A 27,993-nucleotide genomic window follows, 5' to 3' on the forward strand; every position below is an offset into this window, starting at 1 on the left:
CTGTTCAAGCTTATGTGCGTACACTTATGTAGAATGGCATCTGATAAAAACATGTAAGCAATTAATAAATAAAATGAAACAGCAACACTATTATGCTACTGATATTTTATCCAGGAGATGCGAAACGAGGGGAGAAAAAATATATAAATCTGTTAAAGTGGAGTTTTACATAAGACATGTTTTCTCCTGCCAGAACTTCATTAATTCTGCAAAATCTGATTTAGCTCCTTAGTGCTTCTTTTTTTAGATATAATTTCGTACATTTTATGCTCCCAGTTTCAGACTCACGTGTAATAGCTTCGCCTTCAGCAGTGGGCATTTTCGTTTCCCATGTTCCCTGTAAGCGCTTTCATACAACAATTGAAATTTTAATTTGGCTGTTTACTTGTAGGAGATGGAAAACATTTTTCTTCTTCTTCTTCTTGTGCATTCTTGTGTCTATTAAGGGTATTTGAACTTTGTTATTGCATGCAGAAAAGAGAAAGTAATATTATAAGGTATTTCTCCCACTTCCCTAGCGTGCCTTCGTGGTGTAACGGTAGCACGCTGGGCCGGTATTCCAGAGGTGCGCGGTTCGATTCCCGGCGAAGGCGGTTGCATATTTTACATCTTTTCTGCTTCCAGTTAGCCTAATGAAGTGGCGCCCGAACTAAAAAGGCTGTGGATGATAATTCTCCGCACCCAGGATTTGGCGACTAGGTCCCCTAAAATCCTAGTCGCCCTTTAAAAAGGGGAGTATATAAGGTATTTTACCCAATTCCCTAGCGTGCCTTCGTGGTGTAATGGTAGCACGCTGGGCCGGTATTCCAGAGGTCCGTGGTTTGATTCCCGGGGAAGGCGGTTGCATATTTTTCATCTTTTCTGCTTCCAATTAGCTTAGTGACTCTACAATATCACTAGACAGAAGACCAACTTCATTTATTATTAATTTAAATTTCCATTACACTTTTACTAGATAAACATTGTAAAACTGTATTTTCTGAGGACAGAAAAATTTACAGGGTATTTTTAGATTTTCGTCTTTAAGGAAGGAGGAATTATTTTGTATGGCGTTATGAAAGCTGTTCCAACGTTTACATATATACTACTTGATTCATCTGTGTAAGCTATTTTGTAGGTATGCAGTATATAGTTTTAAATCAGATTTTGATATTATGAGAATTTTCAGGGTGCAGGAATACGAAACGATTGGGAATTCAAAGATATTCGGTCTTATGTTAGCCCGTATAAGGAAGCTTGATTATTGAGCTCTATAAATTCTCTAGCTTTGATGGAAGTTATATTGGCGTTATTGCGTACTATATTCGAAGTGCAGCTTCAGATATGATGTGGAAAGATTTCTTTGTATTGCGGAGATAAGGTCGTGAAGAGCACTGAAGTCTTTCCTGTAATAGTGTAATAGAGACAGCCTGTAATAGTGACAGCCCAAGTAACAGCTCCATAATTAACAAATATCGCGTGAAAAAGCTTCTGAATATGAGGATTTACGTCTCAATCATATTCATTCATTCTGTTTCATTTTCATCCTCATTTTTCTCTTAATTCTTCATACGGCTTCTTTTAAAGTTTTGTTTGATTTCTTGAAGATGCGCTATCCAGGAGAATTTTCCAACTATAGTAATTCCAAGAACTGTTTTTCATCAGTGTCAAAAGTATGTTTTTTGTTTCATTTCGTTTTGTTCGAAAGTGGCATTGTTTGCACATGTAAATATTCTGGAAACAATGCTTGACGCGTATTACTATTTAAAAGCTCTCAAAATACTACTTGGTATATTTCTTGAGTTTCTTGCTTATACTGAACAGCAATTCAGTGTTCTAATAAGTTCCATTATTCTCAGTTTTAGAGTAAAAGGAAGAACAATTTCATGGGACCGATTTGAAGTTAATGAATGCTTAGCTGATTAATGGCTCCCATATTTACGACGCGAAAAATTCTTATAACTCAACTGCAGACAAAGATTGATTAAAACTAATAAAAGCTATATTAATGAGAAAGTAGAAGGGAGTCTTTAACGATTATTCAAGATTTTAAGTCATAAATATTCATACAGAAAGAACAAAGTTTAAAATATAAAGGGCTTTGTATTGTTTGAAATACTTCCTGCTCATCCGTGCCAATTAACCCATGCTTTAACATACATTGACTATTTAAGTATTACGTATAAATTACGTATTTGGTAACGTTTTACGTTAATCGAATTTCACGTCTATTGTGTCCATTAAATAACCTCATTTGTTTACTCAAATTTCTTTCAAAATTATGTTGGCATTAATTCTTTAATTGTCCGTGTAGAAATAACTGCTACTACAAAACAGAAATACAATGTAATTGTACTTTTTATTTCTCGAAAACGTTTGATTAAAAACCGTATGTTCGTGTGAAAGACGACGCTAAAATGATTAATCATGATCAGGTGTGATAAGATGTATGGAAATCAGATTTCAAAATTAAGCAAAATTCATCTTTAGAAGCTTTAGTGTTTGAAATGCACTGCATTTTATTTTATCATCCAGTGTATCAAACGTGTTTCTGGCGTTTTTGACTTTTTTTTTCCAATCCTTTTAATACAATTAAACACTGGAGATTTAATGTTATAAGATGTAAACAATAAGTACTGTTTTTGCTCAAAGAAATTAAGGAAACACTTGTATAACTAACTTTCTACCAGTGTGCGTTACAGAAAAATTAACTCTTGGAGTCTGGATTCTTTATAATTAAAGTTTAATTTATACTGCATATATATAACTAACTGCTTTTGATATGTAAGAAAATAATTTTAGATTTGTTTTGTACCTACATTTTTGGAACAACAAAAAAAATATTTTACAACATTGAGCCTGCAGAACTCATAGCATGTTCAACAATTATGGTTATATTTAAATACAAACATAAAAGCTTACCTTTTGTTCTTTTTCCATGAGAAAACCTAAATGAAATGCATGTGCAAGATCTGCATGGCACAAGCGAGAGTCATTGCTGTTGGGAAGGTATCGAGATTTGATGGCGTTGGCTATTGTTGTATGGCTCCAGTATAAATACGGCCTTTTATCTACGTAATACATTTTCATCAAAACACCTATATACGCAGGATAAAAACAATTAAAAATTACTCTTAAAATCCTCAAGAAAGATTTAGTTAAAATGTTTCAAAAATGAAATTAAATCAATCAATTTAAAATAAAAACACAAAGACATAATTGCATGTAAAAAAAAAGTTCATAAAAGAACCATATTTTAAATCATAGAACATACCTCTAATATAAAACAGTTGATATAAACAGTCTCTACCTAATATAAAGCAGTTGATGTTTTATAGTGTTTTCGAAACTAGATGATTTATTTAAATACATTTTCTTATTTAAATTAAATCTAGTATCAAATTTTTACTGTAACTCATATTCGAAATTATCTTTCTTGCAGCCTGATGTTAAGTCATTCTACTGCATAAATTATCGGATCGAACTACAGTATCCAGTATGACTTTAATGTTTTTTGCATTTTATTTTTATACCGAAATTATTCTCATAAATATTAATTCTCGAAATTTGTCAAACGAGGATACCCTAACATTTTTATTTGAAAATTACAAATAATTAGATGCATTACTTTTCTGAATTTATAAAGCTACGATTAAAAATACTTTAAGAATAATTTATGCAGTAAGATATAATTATGCAATAAGAATTATGATATTTTGATTTAATATAGTTACTTTTTGTTTAACACAAATATTGTTAATTTGATTATGTGCAGGAGCGCATTTAACTTTTTGCCTCTGGTCAAACTAGGCATGGCTCTGATTCCAGATTGTTATTATTTATTTACGTGCCCTGTCCTAAGGCAATACACGGTGGGGAGGGATGCCTTCGTGGAGGACTGACTAGTGTTAACACGTTACATATAAGGAAAACCACAAAAACGCCCATGCAGACTGCCCGTTGAGGGACATTACCGCTCGGCCACTGATAGGCTCTGGTTCCAGATGAAGTTCGAGGTAATTTCTTATATTGTGATTTGGAATTTCCTCGAACTATAAGCAAAATTCGAGACTGAAAGGCGGTTTATTTAGTTTTATATTATAAAACCAGCGCTTAATTAAAGTTGCGTATCTCATTTCACAGAGACGAAAAAACATTCACAGAAACTCTTCATACTGAAACTTTTATTAAAAGAAAAGCAATCACATAAGCATTTACTAATTTATTATTTTCTTTTTACCCACAAACTTTAAAATTATGCTTACGGAAGAAAATTATTTAATAAATTAGTTTTTTCTTTATCTGGAGTGTTTTAGTCAAGCAAAAATTTGCATTTCATTCCCTCAGATTTGAATGTAGAAGCAGGTAAAAAGCTTCAAAAAAGAGCAATAATATCAAACGCAGAAAATTACAAAAAGAAACGTACGAACGAGAAAAAATATGCTAAGTGTTACAGTTTTCGAAAATAAATAGAGAAAAAAAAACCGCATGTTGCATCAACGCGTTTTTTTCTTTTTACTGGTAAGGAAATTTATAGCTTAAAAATACGCACGCCATAACTCTAAGGAATTTAAGAAATTAAGAAATCAGTAAAAGGAAAAGACACTCAAAAATTAAATTCATTGCTTTTTTCCCCTTTCAAGCAAAACCAAGATGCATTTCAAAGATAAGACAGAACGTTATTTCAAAAAAAAAAAAAAAAAAAAAATCTTTCTGCAGTCTTTTTTTTTTTATTACAGGGATGTCTCCTTTCAAGTTAATTTATGGTTCAGAGATACGTAGTCCACTGAGTGTTCTGAAGTCCAGTTAGAGTGGTGAGATAGCGATACCTTTAAATATGAAGCAATCAGTTGTTGATTATTTACAAGAAATGAAAATAAACCTTCTTAATAGAATCTGAGAAACAAGCAGCTTTTTCAAATTACTTTAATTTTCGAGCTATTCCTGAAGAATTTAAAGTAGCAGAAAAGGTTTATTTTCTTATTTGTAACTCATTCAATAAAATCTATGCGAGATGGACTAGTCCAGGGGAGGATTATAAAGTATTGTCCATCTCATTCATATAAAGCCAAACTATTTGATGGAAAATAACACATGTTGACGTGAATAAAATCAGAAAACATATCGGTGGAATAATTGTTGTGGTAGTTTTCTTCGAATATGTAAGAGTTTGGAGAGATTCATCCAGCTCCGCGAACTTCATCTCAAGATATAAAATGTGTTCTCCAGAAATTGCAGCTTGAACATTTAACGTGTGATCAACAGCAGCAGCAAATTAGACAACTCAAAGAAAGCACGAATCGTTATTTACAGGTGAAGTGAAAATTTCGAAAGTGGGTTGCCATAAAAATAAAATTAAAATCCAACGAAGAAAGGGAAAAAAACCGCACATTTACCAAAATAGTGAAATTTTAAAAGCCAAAGTTTGGAAGAAACCAGTGCAGAAATTGCATATCCTATAGTTTGAACAAGAAAAACGGAATAATTCGACTCTGTAATTGATTATCATGAAATTAAATGCTATAACAATTACAGATGATTTTCCTTTGCGAAATGCAGTAGGGCAAGCTAATATAATAGTTACACTGGATTTATTACGAGGTTATTGGGCTATTCCCACGGATCCTTAAATTTGTGATTACCCTTCGTTTAAAACTCATAGACAACAGTACAGATTTAAAGTTATGAGTTTTGGTCTGAATGCAACAGCATTTCAAAGAGTAATTAATAAAGCACTCTATGAATACAGAGACTTTGCCAGAGAATATATTGACGACGTCGCAGTTTTCCAAAGGACTAGAAATCTCGTATGATTCATTTGGTATGATACTCACCAAGTTTAAAAAGCTTCGCTTTACAGTCAATAGCAGCAAATGTCATTTTGCCAAACCACAAATCAAATATTTGGGCCATGTAATTGGTTCTAGAAAACATCAAGAGGATCCTGATAAGATAAAAGCCATTTTCAGATTATCAAAACCGAAAACAAAGAAGCAGATCAGAAGTTTATTAGGCCTATGTAACTATTATAGAATCTATATTCTAAAATATTCTGAATTAGTATGTTCACTTACTAAACGTACAAAGAAGAACATGATAAAACACCATGGAAAGAAGAGCACGACATAGCTTTTGAGGAACTTAAAGCTCTACATTGTATACACCAGTTTTGAGGGATCCATTCATCATACATTGTGATGTCTCTCAAAGAAGAGTTACAGCATGTTTATCTAAAAGTTTCAATGAGCACAATCCACCCCATAACCTTTGCAATTCAGAAATTAAATCGAACTCAGCAATCGTGATTTACTATAGAAAGACGAGTATACGCTATTCCATGATGGAGTTTGAAGAAATTTGAAACCTGGATTTTCAGATCCGAAGTTGAACTATACACCGACCATAATCCATTACCTTACCTAACGAAATATACATTGTAATCATTTAGATTACAGCGTTGGACTTACAAAAATACAATATCGACATGAAATACTGTCCAAAATGGGTAATGCAGATACTTTATCCAAACTTGATAGAAGAAGGAATATCTTATTCTTAAATGGACAGAAAAACGTTTTAGGTACTTAATTTTAGGTACAATTCCCAAGACTTCAATTTTAATGTTTTATATTGATTTTTTAATTTTCTTATTATCTTTAAAGTTTATTGCAAGATATTTTTTTACTAAGTAATATTTGTAAAGTTACAGAAATTAGTTGCTTATAGCAATTAGGTAACTTAAACGTAACATTCTTAACCATTTTTGAAGATTTCATTTAAAATTATTTACGTTTAAGAGTTAACTTTGTTATGTAAATGTTGTCATATTTTTATATTTTCTTGTAGATTGGGAAAGGAAGTATCAGATTAGTAGACATAATGTTCGATTTTGTGCCCCAGACATTTAGTTATCAGAATGCCTTTGGACATCCTGACTAACCACTAGTTTGGGGCTGGGAGGTGTAGTGCCTGGTCCTCCAAAATTTTACTCCTAAAAGAAACTTGTGCCGTCTAGGTGGAGGAAAAGAGTCAGTTGGAGACTAGCTCCCGGCGGGAGAAGCCGAATGTTCAGTGTAGTGAATTCGAGATCGGCAGTTCTGGGCTAATTAATACATTTTCTATTTGCATAAAGTGTATGAGAAAGTTAACCTGAGTGACTCGACACCGGCCACAACTGGATCTTACACAATGATTAATATTTAGGAAGAACTTACCATTTAACAGAATAACAGAAAATAAGCAGAGCCTAATATGTATGTTAAAGGAATTTGTATGCCCATGTAACTGAACAGTAATTGTTTAATTTATGTTTCCAATCCTTCCGAATCTTGGCCGTGGAGCACAGATCGTATATATATATATATATATATATATATATATATATATATATATTCTATGGAGGACTCCCAATAACAGCTTAAGCTTATTTGCAGGGCTATTTTGCTCATGAGTTTCAGAGAGAGAGAGAGAAATGATTAATATGAAATATTGTTTTCTACAAAATAACGTTATACTCGCTCGTCCTTCAGTGTTCTTAACGTATTTACAACTCTATAATTAAAATAAGAAAAAAATCGCGAATGATATGTCAGCACAAGGAAGCATTAGAAGGGTACATTAATTATCATATGGATGCTAGATTAAGAATAGAAAAGTTTTCATTCTCCATTATCTTATCCTCCAAATTTTGAAGGATAAAGAATGTGGAGAATAAGATAATAACCACAGTAAAAATTAGGATTTTTTTGTAATTAAATAGTTTTAAGAGCCAAGTGATTTACAGCGCAAATGTACACAAAAACACGACTGTTTTTAGTGAGGTTTTACACAGATTTTTAAGTGATGCATTAAACACCTTTTGTCTTTTACTTATAGTCCAAAAGGACTATTAGTCTCGAAATGCGATTTTGCTTTGTGTCGCTTTTAAGTCTGTTGCTATTCGGTAAAATTTAATATTTATCTTTTAAAGTCGGTCTGTCTGTTATTGGAGAACCTGAACCAACAAAGCTATTTAAAAATAATAGATGCAGTTCTAAAGAACAGTAAATTTTTACTTTTGAATTTGCCTCAATTAAAAAAAATGCACTTAATTTATAGGTTTTTATTAATTTTACTAACCAATTTTTTATATTAAATTGCTTTGCAATCGTTTCTCTGGCCCATTTTCCTGCCAGAATATAAATTTCTAGTTCACGCAATATTCAACTGAGTCAGAAAGGAAATAATATTTAAAGCAAGGTTTTAGTGGGTAGAATCAGGGCCTGCTGAAGGCCACGCATGCTAACTAATTCTCTTGAGAGTAGTTTTCTGCGGCGTTGGGTTATTTTCTCCATTAGGTTTGTCACGCCAGTTTTAAGTCAGAGCCAACTTGCGCGTTTTGTGTTTGTGCAGCTCTTCGAGTAACGTATGCTAACTTAATTTAAAATTCCTTATTTTTGATTTGAGAAATAAATGTTGGCTGTTTTGTAACCACAAGCAGTGTATTATGTTAAACCTTTAACTGAATTAAATAAAAGTCTCTTTCATACCCTTTCTCAGTCCCTGTGGTAATTCAAAAGCGTAGTGATAAGTCACTTAGGTGTTAGAGTTCTCATCTATGGTATCAAAGAAGGAGAAACTCTATAAAAACTTTTGACATTTTTGTAGAATTAGGTTACATATTTTTTCACGTTAATGCGTTGTTTCACCTTCAGTTCGACTTTGTTGCCATTAGGAAAAGCTTAGATATTTCTTTCATATTCAGTCTGTCTGCCATTAATTAACAAACTATTCTATCTAAAAACAACACATGAAGTTCTTAAAAATATTATTATTTTTTTTACATTTTAATCTGATTGATTTAAATAAAAATGAATTTAACTTATGATATATATAATTTAAAAACATTAAATATTTTTAAAGAATAACATTACAGATTTTTTCATTTTTTAAATATACAAATGATACGCCGGGTTAGTCTAAATTCATATTCATCTAATATCCTATAAAATGTTTCGTTGTTCCATCTGGATCATGTCTATTGATAATCTCTACTAATAAAACATGTTAAATTTTAAAACAGCCGTTTTGGTTGATGGTTAAAATTTGAAACCTTACAGAATATTTTTCAGTCTTCCTTTACTGATTTTTAAAATTTTCTCGTGACTAGTATTTCTAAGGTGAGAAAAATGAAAAAAAGCAGGTTTCCTTAAAAATTAACTTTTCTTTCAAAGATATATAATATGTTTCTTAACAGTATTTCTGCACTGATAAATGAATAATAACAATTAATACATGGCGCATACTCATAAAAAACTTTACTTACTCAGTTCTTTCTTGATATCCAACCAATTTATTGGCGAAAATTCAACTTTCTTGCTATCGACATCATTATCTAGTTGCGGACCTTCATATTCTGTAGAGGCTAGAAGTTCCACAATTTCAGCCTCTCTGAGTCCAAAACTGGTACAAGTCAAGTATGTTGCAATTTTCCTGATTGTCTCCACTCCATATTTGTTTTCGAGATCTATCAAAAATATGTTCACAATTTCTTCTATACTCAGAGGTACATCTTTGTCATTTAAGCTTTTGTAAGATGGCCATCGCTTGGCTAAACTTGAGAGCAATTTTACATATAGCGGGCTCACAGATTTGTCATTTATTCTTTGTTTCACTACCTGCCATTGATCTGATGTTAGCACATGTTTGTTATCTTTTAAGTTTGACTGCATCATACTCAGTGCTGATTGGCCATTTAGAGATGATATGTACACGAAATTTTCACTGGTGGATATTCTGGTTTTCAACAAACCAAGAATTTTTTCCTCCTCTTCCGATATGGAACAAATGATGTGAACATTTGGTGGTAAATTCCATGGCAGCCATCCCAAGATAGATGCCTGGTTGTTTGGTGCGCATCGCAAAGAATGGAGATTGTCGAGCACAATAATGAGATCATTGTCTTTGGCTTCAACGAGTTTAAGAAGGTCCTGAAACCATATACTGAGTTTTCCAAGCTCGAAGCTGTAATGCCTTGGTGTTATCTCGAAACCAAAAAGTAAACTGATGTGTAAACATAAATTTCGAAGAAGTTCAGGCGTAAATGAAGTGCACGGACTTCGACCAACATGGCGGATTATCCTGACCACATCATTTCCAAGCCATTCGGGAGAGTACATGAATACCTTAAAAACAGAAATGAAGACAGTATAGTAAAAGTTAGCAGCTAATTTTGTGCATAGCTATTCTGAATGAATTGAAATGCAATTGTTATAAAGATACATTAGCTTTTGTTTACAGAATTATATGGATAAATTACGAGAATTATAAATCTATATTTCTGTTAACAATACATGAAGTTTGCTGAAATCTGATAAGTTCCTTTACAAAAAAGATAAGAAACAGGAAGGACTTTGAGATAATCCTGAAAACGAATTAATGAGTTAATATTTACCAGTATAATAGGTATATAGTGATACAACCGCACCTGTGAGAGTAGTGTTGATTTTCCTGATCCGTCTTGACCGCAGACAATGACAGGTGAATGTCTTATGCATGTATCTTCCTGCCCCAGCATCAGATTTTGGATTTGAAGTAGAGGTCCACAGTCGCTGTCTAAGGATTGTGATACTCCGAGGACTCTCAAATGTTGTCTGCTGTTGCTTAAATGGCTTTGTGACTCTCTTACTACTTCCTTGAAGACAAAAAAGTATACAGTTAGTAGAATGCAAGTATTCCTCAAATGAGTTCGATTACAGCCTACAGCAATAACGAGAAAAATTGCAACAAAATAAGTGGTTTGACGTTTTCCCCTCGTTGTGTATAAAAGTTCATTAACATTATAAAGTAGAGCTTATCTGCAATACTTAGCACAGTAGCCAATCCGAATAATCCTCTACATATGAATCTGTGCCTAAGCATATAATTATGGTGTGATTGACAGCTTTCAGATAAAGGAATTGGTCGAGACAACGCCAACCGCCAAGCAAGGCTCTCGCCGGAGGACTTGTGACAATTCATTTGAAATTATGTACACCTGGCTACGGAGCTCTAGCTGTAGATCTGATCTGCTATGTATAATTATTTGTTTTTAACTATGCTGAAATAATAAAAAATGTATTTACAGGATAAAGTACATCGGACTGAATGCAGGTTTAACTTAAAAGACGTTATTCGGTGATTTTTATTACTTCGCGCAAACATTCAGAGTACTTAATTATATTTAAAACTTAATTATACTTAAAAAAATAAATGTAGGGTTAGCCTGAAATTTACATGGCTAAGTTACAACAACATTACATGCACAACTCTTTTGTAACATGATAGATAACAGTGCGTTAATCAAGTTCTTCCCAAACAAGAATCATCATTTCCATATCGACAGCTGTTGAGTTGAGATGCATTGTTTAAGCCCTTAAACGTTTAGAAAAAGGGGAGAGAAGAAAATTTGGTCAGTCATACAGTCATTGGAGGCCAATATTCTGGCATGCTGAAGGCCAAATGCAACTCCAAGTCAGATTTTGGACTTTACCGTTTTTCTACCTGATTTACGGACACACTACTCGACCAATGTCAAGAGAGCCCACGTGATGCTTGCTGGTATTAAGAAACAAACGAGAAGATGATGTCTTGCTCTACAAAATGGTAATAAATCTTTCCTAATAAAAAGAAATATTTTTCGATTTATAAGAGCTTATTCTGTCTAATTTTTAGGCTAACCTGTATAATGTGTTGTGTAACATATAATACAATTTTCAGTAAATATTGCAGGATCGCCACTAATATTATGGTAATTAAATTCAATATTATTAATTAGAGCTTTTTATTTACATTCTTAATACACACTGCGTATTCCGAATGTAATGAGTTATATATAATAAAACAGAATGTTAAAAATTATTATATTCTTGAATGCATGATATTAATTTGCACTTATTATATACGTGACCACTTGTCCAGGCAAAGATGCAGAAGCACCCCGGAGCCCACGGTGTAGAAAACAGATAACAGGGCACTACCGACCATAACTCTCTAAGGGCTGTTTGTCCCGCCGAGTTTAGTTTTATATACGCACTCATGATAAAAATGTTCAGGCTGTGATATAAAAGCATAAAGGCTATCATTAATAGTGTGATTAACTACGCTCATGTATTAAAAATCTATATAACTGGGTTTGCGTTTTTTTCCGTTGATAGAAAACATAATTATAATATAATGCTACCTTAATTTTATTAAGAGGATGTATAAATATGAGGCACTTAAAATGAAAACACTTTATGGACTAAATTATAATCAAAGATCCTTTGAATTCCCTTAATATATAATCGATTTTTATTTTAACACATACGAACCCTTGATGAGAAAATGCATAAGAAAACTGATTTTTAATTTTAGTCATGAGGATTAAAAAAAATAAGGCAGTAATTTTTTATTTTAAAGCACTGGAGTTTAACAAAAAAAAATATATTTTTATTTCATATAAAAAACACATTTTCTACACTAAATCACGATAGGCATATAAATATATAAAAACCTAATATATTAATATATCGATATATAAATGTTTAATATAAGTTACGCTTCTGTCTTTAATACCTACTAGGCTACATATCAAACAAATTTATCAATATGTCAAGTAAATGAACTTAAAATAATTTAATACCTTCGTAAAAATTATGTATTTCATTGCATTTATTATAATAGTTAAAGCAAATAGATTGAAAATTTGTAAGTGTATTGAGAAAAGCTTTGTTTTGCTTGTCTTAGAAAAAAAGAACAGACAGTTCCGGAGTTTGGAACTCCAAATATCTGAAGTAAACTGCTTTAAAAATATTACAGTTCCTTTTTATCTAGTTGTTTGGAGAGTTAGAACTTGGATATATATCTCTCGGATCGTATTTTAATGAATACCGTCGTTGTAGAGGGTTGTCGTGCAGGAGCTTTCAGGTGGGCTAGTTTCAACATATACACATTCAGAAATGTATCAGATCGCATTTTTATGACAATCAATCATTTCTAAATAGCTCTTTAGAATATTTGATGGATGCATCGTCAATCGAATGTCCATCAGATGCCTTATCCATCAAATACAACATCAGCAGTACTTTATCTATCACATATCATATCCATAGGACACTAATACATTTCTCCACGTCTTATACTAGAAGATACCTATGTCCTAAGCTAGTTAAGTGATAAATTGCAACTTATGAGAATGATACTTTTCCTCCCTTACTAAAATACAAAAATAAAATTTAAAAAAAAAAAAAAAAAAAAAACTAACTGACAGTTGTTCTTTACAACTAGTAGTTGTGAAATAAAACTGCACTAAAATAAAAATAAAATAAAATAAAAAAAACTGACAGTTGTTCTTACAACTAGTAGTTGCGAAATAAAAATGTGAGAATAATACAACTGATTGCCAATAGCTAAAATTTCACTATCGGCAGATAAAATATTGCGAGAATTTAAAACTGCTTTATTCTTCAGGATAATAAGTATAACAGTGCAAGCTGATATATTTACTGATATTTAATTAATGTCTCATGCCCTAACCTAAAATATGTTGAGTATATACATATATGTTAAAACAAGGGATGCCTCTTCAAAGAAGATATTTCAAGTCGAAACTACTCTTATTTGCGTTACTACGAAACCCCCATAGCTTTAGCTCGTAAATACAAATCCAAACCTAGAGCGAACTACCTTTATTCAGCCATCTCATCCACTCGGCCACTGATGGAGAATAAGAAAACAAATAAATGGATTTCAAGAACAACCAAATTACAAAATTCTGCAACTTAAATTATTTTAGCGAAGAGTTATCATAACCATTTTCTATCATTATATCATTTGCTTTGTTTTAAGGTATATACTTTATAAGGAATTTAAAATTTTATTAGTCTTCATAAATGCACTTACAAAATTTTGACTGCGGTTTAATGACAATAATTTATTCAAAGTTACTTGAAATTTCTAAGTGAAACATATTCCCAATCACGATTTTTTTTCAACAATGTGTTTGATATAATTTGAAATACATAAATTATGTTTTAATTACGCTTAAAATCTTGCTCTCCAGATTAAGATAAGAAATAACTGTGATAAAATGAAAACCACATTAGCGCATGGACTCTCAGTTGAAGATTGTTTTGTACAACATAACAGTGAAACTGCTCTTGGAAATGATTCTTACTAATTGAATTGCCTTGAACTAATTTTTATTAATTGCATTGCATTGAAATGAATTTGTAGTAATTTCATACATTGAACTAATTTTTACCAATTGCATTGCATTGAAAGTAATTCTTACTAATTTCTAATATTGAACTAATTTTTACCAGTTGCATTAAATTAGAGTTTATTCTTACTTTTTGCTTATATTGAAATTGATTCTTACTTATTACTGGATACATAATGGAAGATACTTGGAATCTCATAAGAAAAGTCTGATTAGAATAACTTTATGTGAAGCTCGGAATTTCAATCATTTTTTCCTAGTGATATAACATTTTTAATAGTATTTATTCGTATTATGTAATGGGCCCACCAGCGGCCGAGCGGTAAAGGCGCTGAACACTGGTAGTTCGGTCTGAGGTTCGAATCCCGCGAACGGGCTGGCTGCATGGGCGTTTTCGTGGTTTTCCCCATGTGTAACGTGTATACGAGCCAGTTTCCCTTAGAAAGTCCTCCACGAAAGGCATCCCTCCCTTTAGGCAGATAGCCCTCGTGTGCTTTGCCATAATTAAATACACCAACGTATTATGTAATAACAGTAGAACCTACAATTTTTAAATAATAATTTCTGATTAAAATACTTACCTTTTGATTTAACTACAATAAGAAATCTTGAACAAATGCAGTAACCGGACCATTCGTAACGATGCAAAGAAATGTTTCTTCATAGCGTTAATCTCAAAATTTTTAACTATAATTGTATTCATAAAGAAATTTTTAATCTTTTCTGTTATAGGAAAAGTACATGTCAAACAGTTTGCTACAGAAAGATTTACGCTCCAATGTGGGAATTCGATTCATTGGAGAAACCCAAATAAATATGATAAAAATATTAAAAATTGTAGCAGATACTGTTACTTATTTGCTGCTTTTAAACGAAATTTGCATTTCGTATCTCTTATAGCTGAGTTCTTGATTTCTTTAGAACTATGTTATTCTATTTCAGTTCCTAACTTATTACAATAATTACCTAAAAGATATATTTACTCAGTTAAAACATACTTGCGCTCTATATTGTTTTCTGTAACGAAAATTATTTGAAATATTGCATTATATTCTATAACAGATGCTTCTGAACATAGAACAAAATTACGCAAAACAAATATTTGGTATCAGCATGAATCATTTCAATCTGAGATGTTTAGATAGTTACTTTACCTGAATTGGTTTCCTGATGCGTGGCGGGAGATTCTGCCAATCAGGAGTAGTGGCTAACAAGTCTTCGTTCACAAGTGATTTGATGTTAGTGAATACTGAATTTCCGAATTTCTCCAGATAATATCTGTGTTCAGAATAACTGGAGTCGAGACCACCTTCTTTCCATGGCACACTGTTGATTTTTAATAAATTTGCTTAGTTAGTATTCAGGAAACATAATGCTTGCAGCAAAGAGTCTAAAGAACTTTAGACCATAATTTTTGCAAGACATTAAGCATTTTAACTTGAGTTCTGCATATTTTAAAAGATTAGAGAATAAAAATATTACACATGATTTAGGATATGTCATTTAAAAAAAAAAAAAAAAAAAAAACACAAACGAGGTAATTTTCTTTCATTAAATTTCACTTATATGAGCAAAGAATCAGGTGACACTCATATTTTTTGTTTAAGAAATGTTACCCTGTTCATAAATATGCAAATATGCATCATAGTTTCCTAACTGTATTCAAAATATGAAAAAGCAATACCTTAACCTAAAAGACAGATATCAAATAACATGAGTTTATTATCATAAAAATCATAATGATGATAAATTTTATAGGGAGAGAAAACTTTAAAGCCGTTCTATCGCAAAAAGTTTCTTTTCTTTTTATATTTTTTCCTCCAGTTTCGCTCAGGACATTTAAAAGCCTATTCAAAATATCTCCATCAAATTTGTGTCATAGTAACACTACTCTATTTCACTTAACTTGAGTTAACATATGACTTAACATTTTAATACTTAACATTTTTAGTTAAATTTTATTCTCCTACATTCTTTTGCATAAAAAAATAAATCTGAAACACAGTCTTGTATGTGTGCGCATAGTAGATTATAACATAACTAGATGAAAAAAAATAAAAATTCATCGTTGACTTTTAATATTATTTGTTGCATTCATAAGGACAAAAATATTTAGTAACAATCAAGGCTATATTATTAATTATGCTTATTACTAATGACTTAATTTGCTCACATATCTGATCAGTACTAAATGAATGTTAGGCTATTTGATTATGGCAAAGCAAATGAGAGATATGTTCTTAAAAAGAGGGATATGTTCTCGGAAGAATTTCTGGCTCATATTCACATTGCACGGGATTAAAATCGCAATAAAAACCAACAATGCGATCAGCCCGTTTGCTTTTGAGTTCGGACCCAAGTAGAATTACCAGAATTCAGTGATTTGTAATCACTCAGCCACTGATATGAACTACTAAATTCATCAAAAATTAAATACTACGCTTGCATGAATTTAAGGTGAGTGTTAGCAAATGTTTAAAATATTCTGCATTTCAGCATTTTTGTTTCGTTGCATTGGAACAATGTATTTTCACTATGGAAACATAGTTCCGTGAGAAACATTTTAAAAGCTCGCAATTGTTGGAAATTCCTTTTACCAAGCACTAAGTCAAGCGCGTAAAATACACTCATGTCCATAAATTAAGGATAATGAAAAATCAGGCAAAGGAAGAGTTAGAAGCAAAACAAATTTGACTTGTAAAGCTTATTTATTTATTAAACAAAAGGTAAAGAGCAAAAAAAGATGCTATATGCTTGATATTATTAAAAAAATTAGCGATTTTTTCTCCCTGGAGCAAATTACAAAATACATCTATTTACAAAAACCAATATTACATGGTTGGTATGATTGTTAATACATTGTATGTCTCCCAGACGATGCAATACAGTCCGTACAACGCCTAGGCATGCTGAGTATCAAATTATCGATCTGCTCTTGGGAGATATTACACCACTCAAAAAGCAATGCTCTCCGAAGTTCCGGTAGACATGTAGGAGGAGGTTTACGGGCTGCAACTCGTCGGCCAAGCATGTCCCACACGTGCTCTACTGGATTCAAGTCCGGTGAGAATGCTGTCCAGTCCATACGGGTGATATCCTCCGATTGAAGGCATTCGCTTATGATGTTTGCTCGGTGAGGACGGGAGTTGTCATCCATAAAAAATAATGTGCACTCATGGTGCCCCGAAACAAACGTACATGTTGTTCCAGAATGACGTCCAGATAGATTTGGCTTGTCATGGTTCCAATTTGAACATGCAGGTCAGTTCTGAAACCCAGAATAATTCCACCCCAAACGAGCACTCCTGCACCACCGTAACGGTGTCGTTTAGTGATATTTTCTTGGTGGTAACGGGTACCTGGAGCTCTCCATATGAATGTCCGGCGAGAATCAGACTGCAAGCTAAACCTGGACTCGTCGGAAAACATCACACAAGCCCACTGTTGCGGTGTCTACAATGCATGCTCTCTACTCCAGGGTAACCGCAGGCGACAGTGAGTTGCAGTAAGTGTGAACGCATCTGACAGGTCTACGAGCATATAGACCAATCTGCCCTAAGCGTCTGTACACGGTCTGCCTTGAAATTGTCATACCAGTGGCTGAAGAGACTTGACGAGACAGGTCTGAGGCTGTGCTCCGTCTGTTTTTTTGGTAGTAACTGCCAAATACCGGTCCTCATTCGGCGTTGTAACTCTGGGGCGACCTGTGCTGTAACGTCTACTCACATTACCATCATCTTGGAATCGTTGCCAAAGCCTGGAGATGACACTCTGGGCAATTCAAAGTTCGTCTGATACTTCCAGTTGGGTACGCCCACATTCCAGACGGCCGATAATTCTACCACGTAAAAAATCATCCAAATGCATCCTTTGTGTCATAACTATTCGGTTATTGCACTGAAATGCTTATAAAGCGCCTGCGAACAATTTTACTTCTTTGCCTGTATTCCTTATATATCACTCTCTTACACTCTCGTCATTGTGACGTACCATCGGTGTCATCTGGTTACTTCCTGCAATTTGCATATGATTCTTGAAGATGTGTGTAGTGATTTTACAGGTGATATATTTATTTTAGAGTTCCATTTCCGCGTGACTCCGAATTATCCTTAATTTATGGTCATGAGTGTATTTCGGTGCCTCTCAGACGGGAAAGCTGTTAGCGACTGCCGTTTCACTGCCGCATCGAAAGGCTCGGATTCGAATCCCGCGAAGGCACAGATGCTAGTAAATGAATAGTGTCTGTGCGGCATATGGGCACTCAAAATATATGAAGAGGATAATGGTACGGAAAGAGGAGAAAGAGATCCTCGGATCCTTTCCCCGGTGTGCTGTCCTTCAGAACGAAGCGCGGAACTGAGCGTGAAGTGTGACAGTCACTTGTATTGGGCTCAATGTAGGCATGTTCTTATTGCTTCGGATAAGCGAGATTAGTAACAACAGCAACAAAGTTCGTTTCCCAGCATAGTTTAAATAACGTATTTATTGTATCATTTTGGTATCTCTTTCACCGTGTTTCATTTTGCACCTGAAATAAGGAGACAAAATGCGAAAGATCTTGTGCGAAGTCCTTTCAAACGCACTTAGATACTTTTCTATGAAAATCTGACAAGAACCAAGAACTTCGTAAAAAAATTTAGTTTGTAAAAAAATGCAGTCATCTGACCAAAATTTCTCATTCGAAAATTCAAAATAATTGATAACTTCTTTCATGTCAGTATAACACTCTTCCAATATTTACTTATTCAGAGGAATTAAACAAACATTTTTAAGAGATTTATAATGCGAAACAAAGACATGTTAATCCAAGACAAATAAAGGTGTCCTAATCTAAGTTAATTAATTATTCGTTGCAGTTTCATCCAGTCAAATGTTAAGTCTGGGTAAATATGCGCTTCGATTATTTTGTCGTTAAATAATCCGATATGTATTTCTTTTTCTTCCGCTTTTATAATGACAACTCTGAACATTATAAACTTTTATTACTTCACAAAATTATTAATGTCTCGAAAATATAGATAATATTTTCGCCAACATTAATTAGAGTACGTTGGCATTTACTTTTAAATATCTTACTAAAATTATTCTCTTTCCCTAATTCTAGGTACGTAGAACGTCAGCTTAACTTATATATTGTGAATAGTGTATTTTTGTATTTCTACTCTGAATGTATAATCACATTCAAACTTAAAAGTTAGTGAAAAAAAATCTAAAAAAATGCTTTTCCCCGCGATGTAAACATTTAATTCAATATTTTAAGCTTTTTTCGGTTACTACAAAGTAAAATGTATCTCCTTATAGGCTTGTATGAAAATTTGCAACTGATATGTGTTCTAAAAAGAGATGCCTGTATAGAGGACTCTCTAATGGAAATTGACTTAAGCATTACTTTTTGAAGACTACTTTTCACTTGTTTATGCTTTTATCATATATTGTACAGCTAGTAAAATAACGATAACTATAAAAATGTTAAAACAGAGGGAAATGAGTTTGCTTTTAATGTATCACATTATAAAAATGCGAAAACGAGAAAAATGAATTTATCTCCAATATTCTCTTGTCATTACTTTTAAAGGTAAAAGTAAGACAAGTTCCATTTAGAAATGGAAGCGACAGTATACATCTTTGGTACGACACATACCGTATCTGTCGGCGTATAAGACGCACTTTTTTTCTTTGAAAATAGGTCTGGAAAAGGGGTGTGTCTTATACGTCGATACTCAGTTTTTGATTACATTAATTTCTGGGAATTTTCTTTATCCGGAGTTTTGCGATTTGTTTCCTTCTTTTTTTTTTGTGGAATGTTGGAATATTACAGTTACAAATCTGTAGATTTCAAAGGTACAAAAAATGTTACTGTTAAAACTTCAGGGCACGAAAAAACTCACTACACGGTTGTTTTATCCTGCGGTGCTGATGGGAACAAAACTGCCCCCCACTATTGCTTTTTAAAAGGCTGGATGGACGGAGGAGGAATAATGTTATGGATAAATAAAATTTGGTCGAGGCGGACTGGCGGGCTGTTGAAGAAATCTGCCCTATTAGTATGGGATCAGTTTCGTTCTCACAGAACAGAAGATGTTAAAAATAAACTCAAAGAATTTAAAACTCAATTAGGGGGAATTCCAGAGGCCTAACTAGTCAGCTTCAACCTTTGTCTGCATTAATAAACCATTTAAGAAATTTATGAATAAGAAGTGGAATAGCTGGATGTAGTTTTCAAATTTTGAAGTTACACCACAAGAAAGAAGGAAGACGCCTAGGATTTTGCAAGTTTGTGAATGGGTCAAAGCTTCATGGAATGCTGTAAAAACAGAGACAGTGGTTAAATTATATTAAAAATGTCGCTACTAATGCAGAGGGCAATTTGTTGTATGAGGACTCAGATGCTGATTTAGAAGAGGTTTCAAGTGACTCTTCATTTAACTCTGGAGATGAGTGTCTTGGTTTCGACGAAGAAGATTAAAAGGTGTTCTTTCCCAGATAGATTGGGTATTAGCAGAAAGTATTACTTTGTATTTGTATTACTTTATATTTAAAATACTGTAAGATCATTATAATGATCAGTAATAAAGTTTTATCTTTCAAAAATGTGTAAAACAAAAGAGGGTGAATGTTATAGACATGTGCGTCTTATACGCCGACAAATACAGTATATTCACTAAGGAGTCAACAAGAATTTCAAATAACAAATTATCTTCTTCTTTAATTTAAGTAACAAACATTTAATTTCATTATTCCGATTGACATCTGTAATCACAATATGCTTCAGTTTAGAATTTGGACTTTTCAGCAAAAAATATTTTCATTGTACCTATAATTATTCCGTGAATAATAAACGAGGAATTGCGCAATGAAATGCTGTTATGCTAATTACTGCACAGCGTAAAAGAAAATATTATGAAAATAATTCTTCTACTCTGGGGAACCATGCAGAAATAAACGAACGCCTAAACTATCTAATTGTTGGATCTAGAATCTGAATAAAAAATAGTAAATAGAATATATAGAGTTAATTAATGTAGATTTTATGCAAGTAATGTAAATTATTGCAAGAGGTGAACGTCAAGTAAAATAAAAGCGCTTGACTAAATCAAACCTTTATTTGGAGTTACTGTTAGCGTAACCTCCGACCAGTAACAAAATATGTTAATTTAAATCATAGTATAATTCCAGTCAATAAAAAGGTATTTTCTTATCATCTGTCAGAAACTTTGTTTCCCTGTCACTTTTTATAGCAATGTATATATTTACTTATCGGTTAATTTGTTGTCAGACTGGAAAACAGTTTCCTTCGAAGCCTTAATGGAATTCAACTTTTCGAACTTTTGCTTCCAAGAATTTTACGTTGTTTGGTCCCATGAGTTTTCCTTCCTCCTACTGATTTATCTACTCGAAACTTTGCGTCGAGAAGAATTCTCGCCATCGACGTAAAATATTGCAACAGAAATTTGTCGTTCAGACTATTTCTATGGGAATGCGCTTCTAAGTAAAGTTGACTATTGTGTTTCGTGTCTATACATATGGATATCGACTACAAATTCAAGGGAAGAACACCGACTTGCCTTATTAAATAAATCTCAATTTAATAAGAAAGGGACAATTTTATTGCTTTTTTTATTAAACATTTTATAAGCCATTCATAAATTTAGTCATCCATAAGTATTACAGATAAATAATTCATAATTCATAGGTGAGAACCACTTCTTACTTGAAATAGTGTATGTTCTTTCGGTTGACAGAAAATATGACATCATCTATCAGACCTTGTAAACTGGAAGCTGATTCTTCATCTGCGGAGAAACTTTCTTGGGATGATACATCAATGTATTGGGAAATACTTGGGTCGTTGCAGACAAATCCTGTAATAAATTAGCGAAGTGACAAAATTAAGATCGTTGATCTTTTTATGAAATTTACAAATTCTTCACGAAGATAAACTTAATGGTTAACTATAATGACAGTGCTTGTAGCCCAAAACGGAATAAAGGCTCAGAAAATACTCTAAAAATATTTGAAATGTAAAGATTGTATTCTAACTTTGGTAAAAAACACTTTCTAATACTAAAAAATATTTAGAGTTATTATAATAGTCAGATATTCTAGAACTTGTTTTGTGATGATAGCCTTATAATTTTAAATACTATTTTTTATTTTCTACTTTCTACAGTATTCTGTGGTTAGAAGGAAAGTACCGTAATTTAAAGGTTAAGTTAGGTTATTAGGGTAAGTTAAAGCGCAAGATTATTTACGTAAGGCAAAGCATAGGACTATCTGCCTAAGCAAAGGAATGCCTTAGAAGGACATTCTAACGGAAACTGGCTCGTATAAATGCCACACGTGGGGTTACGAGGTGTGACATGTATAAGACACATGGAGCTATAACTGAAAGCTATAACGGCGCTCATACAGCTGGCCCTTTCGAAGTTTTCTGGCCCTGGACCAAATTACCAGTGTTTCACTCAGTTACAAATGGAGAAGACACAAAAATCACACGTTAGCCAACACGTTAGCTTCAGTTCGAACTACCAGTATTCAACGGTCTTAACAAATCGGCTACTGGTAGGACATTGCATTTAAAAATTCGAAGACTAAAATATATGCAGTCTAACTTATGAAATTATTTCTATATCTAATGATTGTTACATTAAGAGGAAAACTCTAGATAATAAGAGGGAAAAAATGTGAAACTTAAAAGAATAATAAAATTCTATTTTCTTACGTTCTTACACTGCTTGTCTGATCGTGATTTTTTAATAAACAAATTTAACTGAATAAATTTAGAACAAATTTCGTCTGCCCATCAGAATGCAGCGACTGTTCAGCACAACTAACATTATCGCAGAGTGGCCTCCCTTACAGTCTGAGCTAATTGCCTTTTTAAGCACTTGCCAGCAACGTTGAGGTGGCAGCAATGCCGGAGTTTCAGTTGGCAGTTCAGACCGTTAATAGATTTACTATTGACCTTCTCCTAATATTAATACTGAGCGCTGCAATACCACATAATCACTATTATAATACTACATAATCATTATTACAATAAGCACAATGTATCTAGATTGCTAATACATGTTATCATTTTACACTACATAGATATGTTATACGTATTATTATTTTTGTCTCCGCATTACAACTATTCCAGTCATACTGATGCAATATTCAGATTCTATATACTATTAGTAACATTTACAAATGAAAGTTTCATTATGTTGTATTATTAGTGCTATAATGCACATAATCACTTTAACAGTGTTACATTACAGTAGGATTTTACAACACGTACATGCGTATGTATTACGTAGCGTTACATTTCCTCTTGTCTTGCAAACATTACGTTCTGTTCACGTAATATTAATGTACGGTATACTTATACGGAATTTAGTACTATTACATTTTTAATTTTCTTGTATTGTGAGTGCTATATTATAAATAACCAGCATTAAAATGTTGCAATACATCAATGCACGTTATCATTTTATAGTAATCCACCGAAAGACTGAAGAGAATCAACAACTGCAAGATATATACGGAAATTAGCAGTTACGGAAGTGTTCAAAAGCAGTACAATAATAAAATAAAATTGAAAATAATTAGAAATAGGGAGTCCGCAAGCAAATCATTCTTTTAACGATTTGGTATTTCTTGCATTCTTGTAATATTCTCTCAGTTAGTTTAATTACTTGTTTATCACTATTAGTGTTGTTCTTTATTTTTCTTAAAGATTCGAAACGCAAAAACATTGCATTGGCAATAAATACGAAGGCAAAACTGGTGATAAAGCTAAAAACAAATACGCAATTATTTAGAAATAAATTATAAAATAATTTGTATATTAGAAGAGTATATATCAACGCAAGAGTATTATATCAGCGCGAGAGTATTATATCAGCGCGAGAATATTATATCAACTACTGCTTAAAATATAATTCGACCTACTTCTACAGTGAATATGAGAATGAGGGATCTTTCGAATTTTTGAAAGCATGGAAGGTTTTCCTGCACTAAATTAATTATATTGTTATACAAAATTTCAAGGCTAAGTAGAAATGTGGTATTTTATGTTATAAATTCTCATTTAAATTATGTATTACTGACTTCATCTGGAGTATTTGTTAAAATTGAAATTGGATTTAACTAAATGTAAGGTATTTATAAGGTATCAATTTAAAGGGATTATAAGTAAAGGTGTACAACTAAATGCTTATCTTAAAAGTAAATTCTTATATTTACGTGAAGATGAAAAGAACTGTTTTGATAATATTGCAAATAATAAGCTTGAAAATTCTTGTGTAAATGAGCAGTTAAAGGAATCATTAAATAATCTAGTAATACATTTACAAAACCTAAATATGAATTCAGTTGTATTAATGCTGAACCTCTAAGTGTAATATGGATTTGGGAACTTTCTGCAACTTATAGATTCATATAGCGACTCCTCTAAATACAATAATGTAAATTAATGCGTAAAACAAATTGAGATTTGTTACGATTATTCCAAATCAGTAGTAGACATAGAATTTTTATATTTGTGACATTGTGTGGAAAGTTTCAAAAAGGCTTTCCTAAATAAATACGACTATGAAGATTCTAAAGAAAAAATATTATTTTTTATGAATTTTTAAGTCCTAACTTGCATTTACAAGTCATTAGTGTTAATTTGAATTTGAATTTTAGTATATTTATGTTTTTATTTCAGTTAAGTAATATTGAAGAAAATTTATGACTATAAATCGTAATTAAACTCTGATATATTCATGGAATGCTAAAAGCCGCTCACCTTGTTCAAAGGAACAGAGTTTTTATATACTACTGTATTTAAGTATCGCACGGCCATCACAAAATATTTAAACTGATTTGCTTGTAGAGGACCTACCTATTTTCCATCAACGCTTATTCTATTATTGTAGTTTTCGAAGGCCTAACACTCACAAATTGGTACGCGACGCTGAACATGGGTAGTTCTTCTCGAGCTATCTTCCTAGCCAACGAGATAACTGTATGGGATTTTCAAGATAATACCGGCTAATATTGGTATACTAAGGCAATTTTACTTAAAACTTCCTTCCTGAAGGTAAGTGTTCTTTTATAGATGCCCCTCAAATGCATTCTCTTAAACAAACTGAAGTTCTAGAATTTATGAATTCATTAAAGTTCAAATGCGTTCTCTTAAACAAACTGAAGTTCTAGAATCTATGAATCCACTAGCAGCTTCGCTGCCAACCTTCGTCTGGCTTTTAAATGTACCGGAAAAATGGCTGAAGGGAACACCAAACATTAAATTTAAAAACTGCGTATAATTTTACTCAACTTCATAAAAAAAGCAGAACAACTTCATAAAAAAGTTATTACGTATAACAAAATTACAATGAAATAAGCAGTATCCCTTAATACAAATATTAATGATCCTAATAAATAAATTAACCAACTTCCTTTTGCAAAATCTTAAGAACTCAAATGGTATAAAGGAGGTTAAGAATTTTGTTTCCTAAAAAAATCACTCAAATCTTTTCAATATCTTTAAGACAGTGAAATGAGCAATAAATAACATAAAAGAATACAAAAAACAAAAAATTCAAAAAAGCAAGGTATAATTAATCATATTTTATCTTATATTTTCAAGAGAAAAAAACAACAATGAAATAAGTTACATCCCTTAATACAAATATTAATTATCCTAATAAAAAAATTAACCAACTTTCCGTTGAAGAAACAAAAATCATGCAAAACTTCTCAATATCTTACAAACAGTGAAATAAGCAAAAAATAACATGAAAGCAACTCAAGAAACATACAATTCCGCACAGAATTTTACTCTGCAGAACAACTTTATTAAAAAAATCAATAAAAATGTATTATATATATATATAAAATGAAAATGAAATATGCCGATCTGTTAAAAACAGTGACATAAAAAATACGATGAAAAATGGTTGCATTTAAAAATTTTTATAAAAGTACAAAATATTATCATTTTTCCAAAATTCTTTTTGTAAAAGCAGTCGCAAGGATGAAAGTTTAGCGTGTCCAAAAATCAAAGAAAAATAAACTGTACATTTCTAAAAATAAACACTTTTAGAAAAAATCCCATTGAAAATGTGTTAAGCTGCCTTTGTTAAATAAATTTGTATTCAATCGATTTATTGAAACACGAAATTTATTTTAAGTTCGTAAAATAGCTAAGTGCCTACGTTTCATGACGATGTGAAAATGGAATGTGTAGAGTAAAATCTCGCTTTCCTATAGCCCATTATGTCTCAAAATGACGCGATTTCGTCACAAAACATAAAATAATAAAAACTCTAATTCGAATTTCGAAAAAATCCCTTCGAGGTGCACTGGTTTTTGGTCTAGATGCACCTATGTACCAAATTTCGTAGCCGTGGGTCTATTAGCTTACGCGCAGGGCGAACGAAAGACAGACACATACACACACACACAGACTCTTTCTTTTATTATATGTAGAGATTAACGTTCAAACGCATTCTCACTTTATGATAATAAAATTTTAAGATAATTTGTTACAGTATTATTCAAAAATTATTCTTCGTGCTTCTTATACCTGGTATAAATCCATAACTATCACTTATTCCTTCTCCAAACACTTATAAAATCTATTTCCCCCTTTTTTTTTTCTAAACAGAATACACGTTAGTCTTTATCAGCTGCTCCGACGCAATTATTCTTAAATTAAAAATGTTATAGATGAAGCTCAATAGATGGCAGCACTGCCGAAATATTCTTCAATTTCCAAGAAGACTTTAAACGGCGGATGATGATAAATACGTTTTACTGAAGACAGTTTATTTGCATATTATGCATTTAAGTAAATTTCTCTTAATTTCGAAAACGCAAAACAATGTAATTACTTTTTAGCGGTATGTCGATCGTTAAAGTTTAAATTTATGAGCTTTCATCAGAGATTAAATGGAAAAATGAAATAAAGACTGATCTCATTCTTTAAATTTCCTTTCCGCTTTCAATTTGGAGAAATTCCTCTCGCTTAATTTGAAGAATAATTGCTATTCATACAAACAGAACCTTTATTGAACTTCATTATTACTATTATTAAATTATGTTTATGCGTGATCTGCCTAAAAAGAGCAATGACTTTATGGAAGTCTTTTAAATGAAAACTGGATTACTTTTCAGATTGAACCTTAGAATAAATTCTGAAAATTTTTGCGTGTCAAGCGCGCTGTATGAGATTTGAAATCGGGTCGAACTACCAGTGTTCAGTTTTCTTTTCCCCAGGTATTACATGACTCATGCAGAGCGGAAAGATGTATGGCTACGCAAAGGGGTATACTCCTCAAAAAGGACTCCAAGAAAAAGACATCACTGGTTTATTTTTCTTGGAGGTAGTTTATGCATTGCAGAACGTCGTGTATCTTATGTGTGAACTACGTCTTGGTAAGGTAAGTCTGGATGTTTTAAACTACAATATTCACTTAATTTTCCCCGGACACCAGGTACAATTTTCCGTGTGAATCTTCTTGCATCACTAATTAGAACGAAAATCAATAGTTAGTCTTGGGATTTGCTGATTGAAAAGGATACAGAACGTCGAATCAAACTTTGTTTTTTAAATCAAATGTCCAGACATTTGCTGGGAAAACATTTATCGGAAATTTCCAAACATTTATCGGGACTGGCGTAATAAATTTGTCTTTTACCCGCGCCATTATTGAGTACATCGCTTAAAATCCACCAAAGGAAAGAGACTGGTACTTCAAACCTGCGAGAACAAGATGCTTTCATAAGGGTGCGTCGTCACTGTTCGAAAAGACAGAAACCTC

At 32.4% G+C, this 27,993-nt stretch overlaps 1 protein-coding gene across 1 annotated transcript in view; it reads right to left on the minus strand.

Moving 5' to 3' along the window:
- Positions 1-27,993, minus strand: part of LOC118187743 (protein qui-1-like) — a 148,988-nt gene that overhangs the window by 60,122 nt on the left and 60,873 nt on the right. Inside the window, exons 6-10 of the mRNA XM_035358018.2 lie at positions 21,909-22,059; positions 15,352-15,523; positions 10,445-10,651; positions 9,284-10,142; positions 2,902-3,077 (exon numbers count right to left, since the gene is read on the minus strand). Of these exons, the coding sequence (XP_035213909.1) occupies positions 2,902-3,077; positions 9,284-10,142; positions 10,445-10,651; positions 15,352-15,523; positions 21,909-22,059 (1,565 nt within the window). The remainder of the gene's footprint in view (positions 1-2,901; positions 3,078-9,283; positions 10,143-10,444; positions 10,652-15,351; positions 15,524-21,908; positions 22,060-27,993) is intronic.

The sequence above is a fragment of the Stegodyphus dumicola genome, chromosome 8 (assembly GCF_044657685.1).
Source record: "Stegodyphus dumicola isolate Sdum_Otavi_A_Nest chromosome 8, ASM4465768v1".
In the NCBI taxonomy this organism is placed as follows: Eukaryota; Metazoa; Arthropoda; class Arachnida; order Araneae; family Eresidae; genus Stegodyphus; species Stegodyphus dumicola.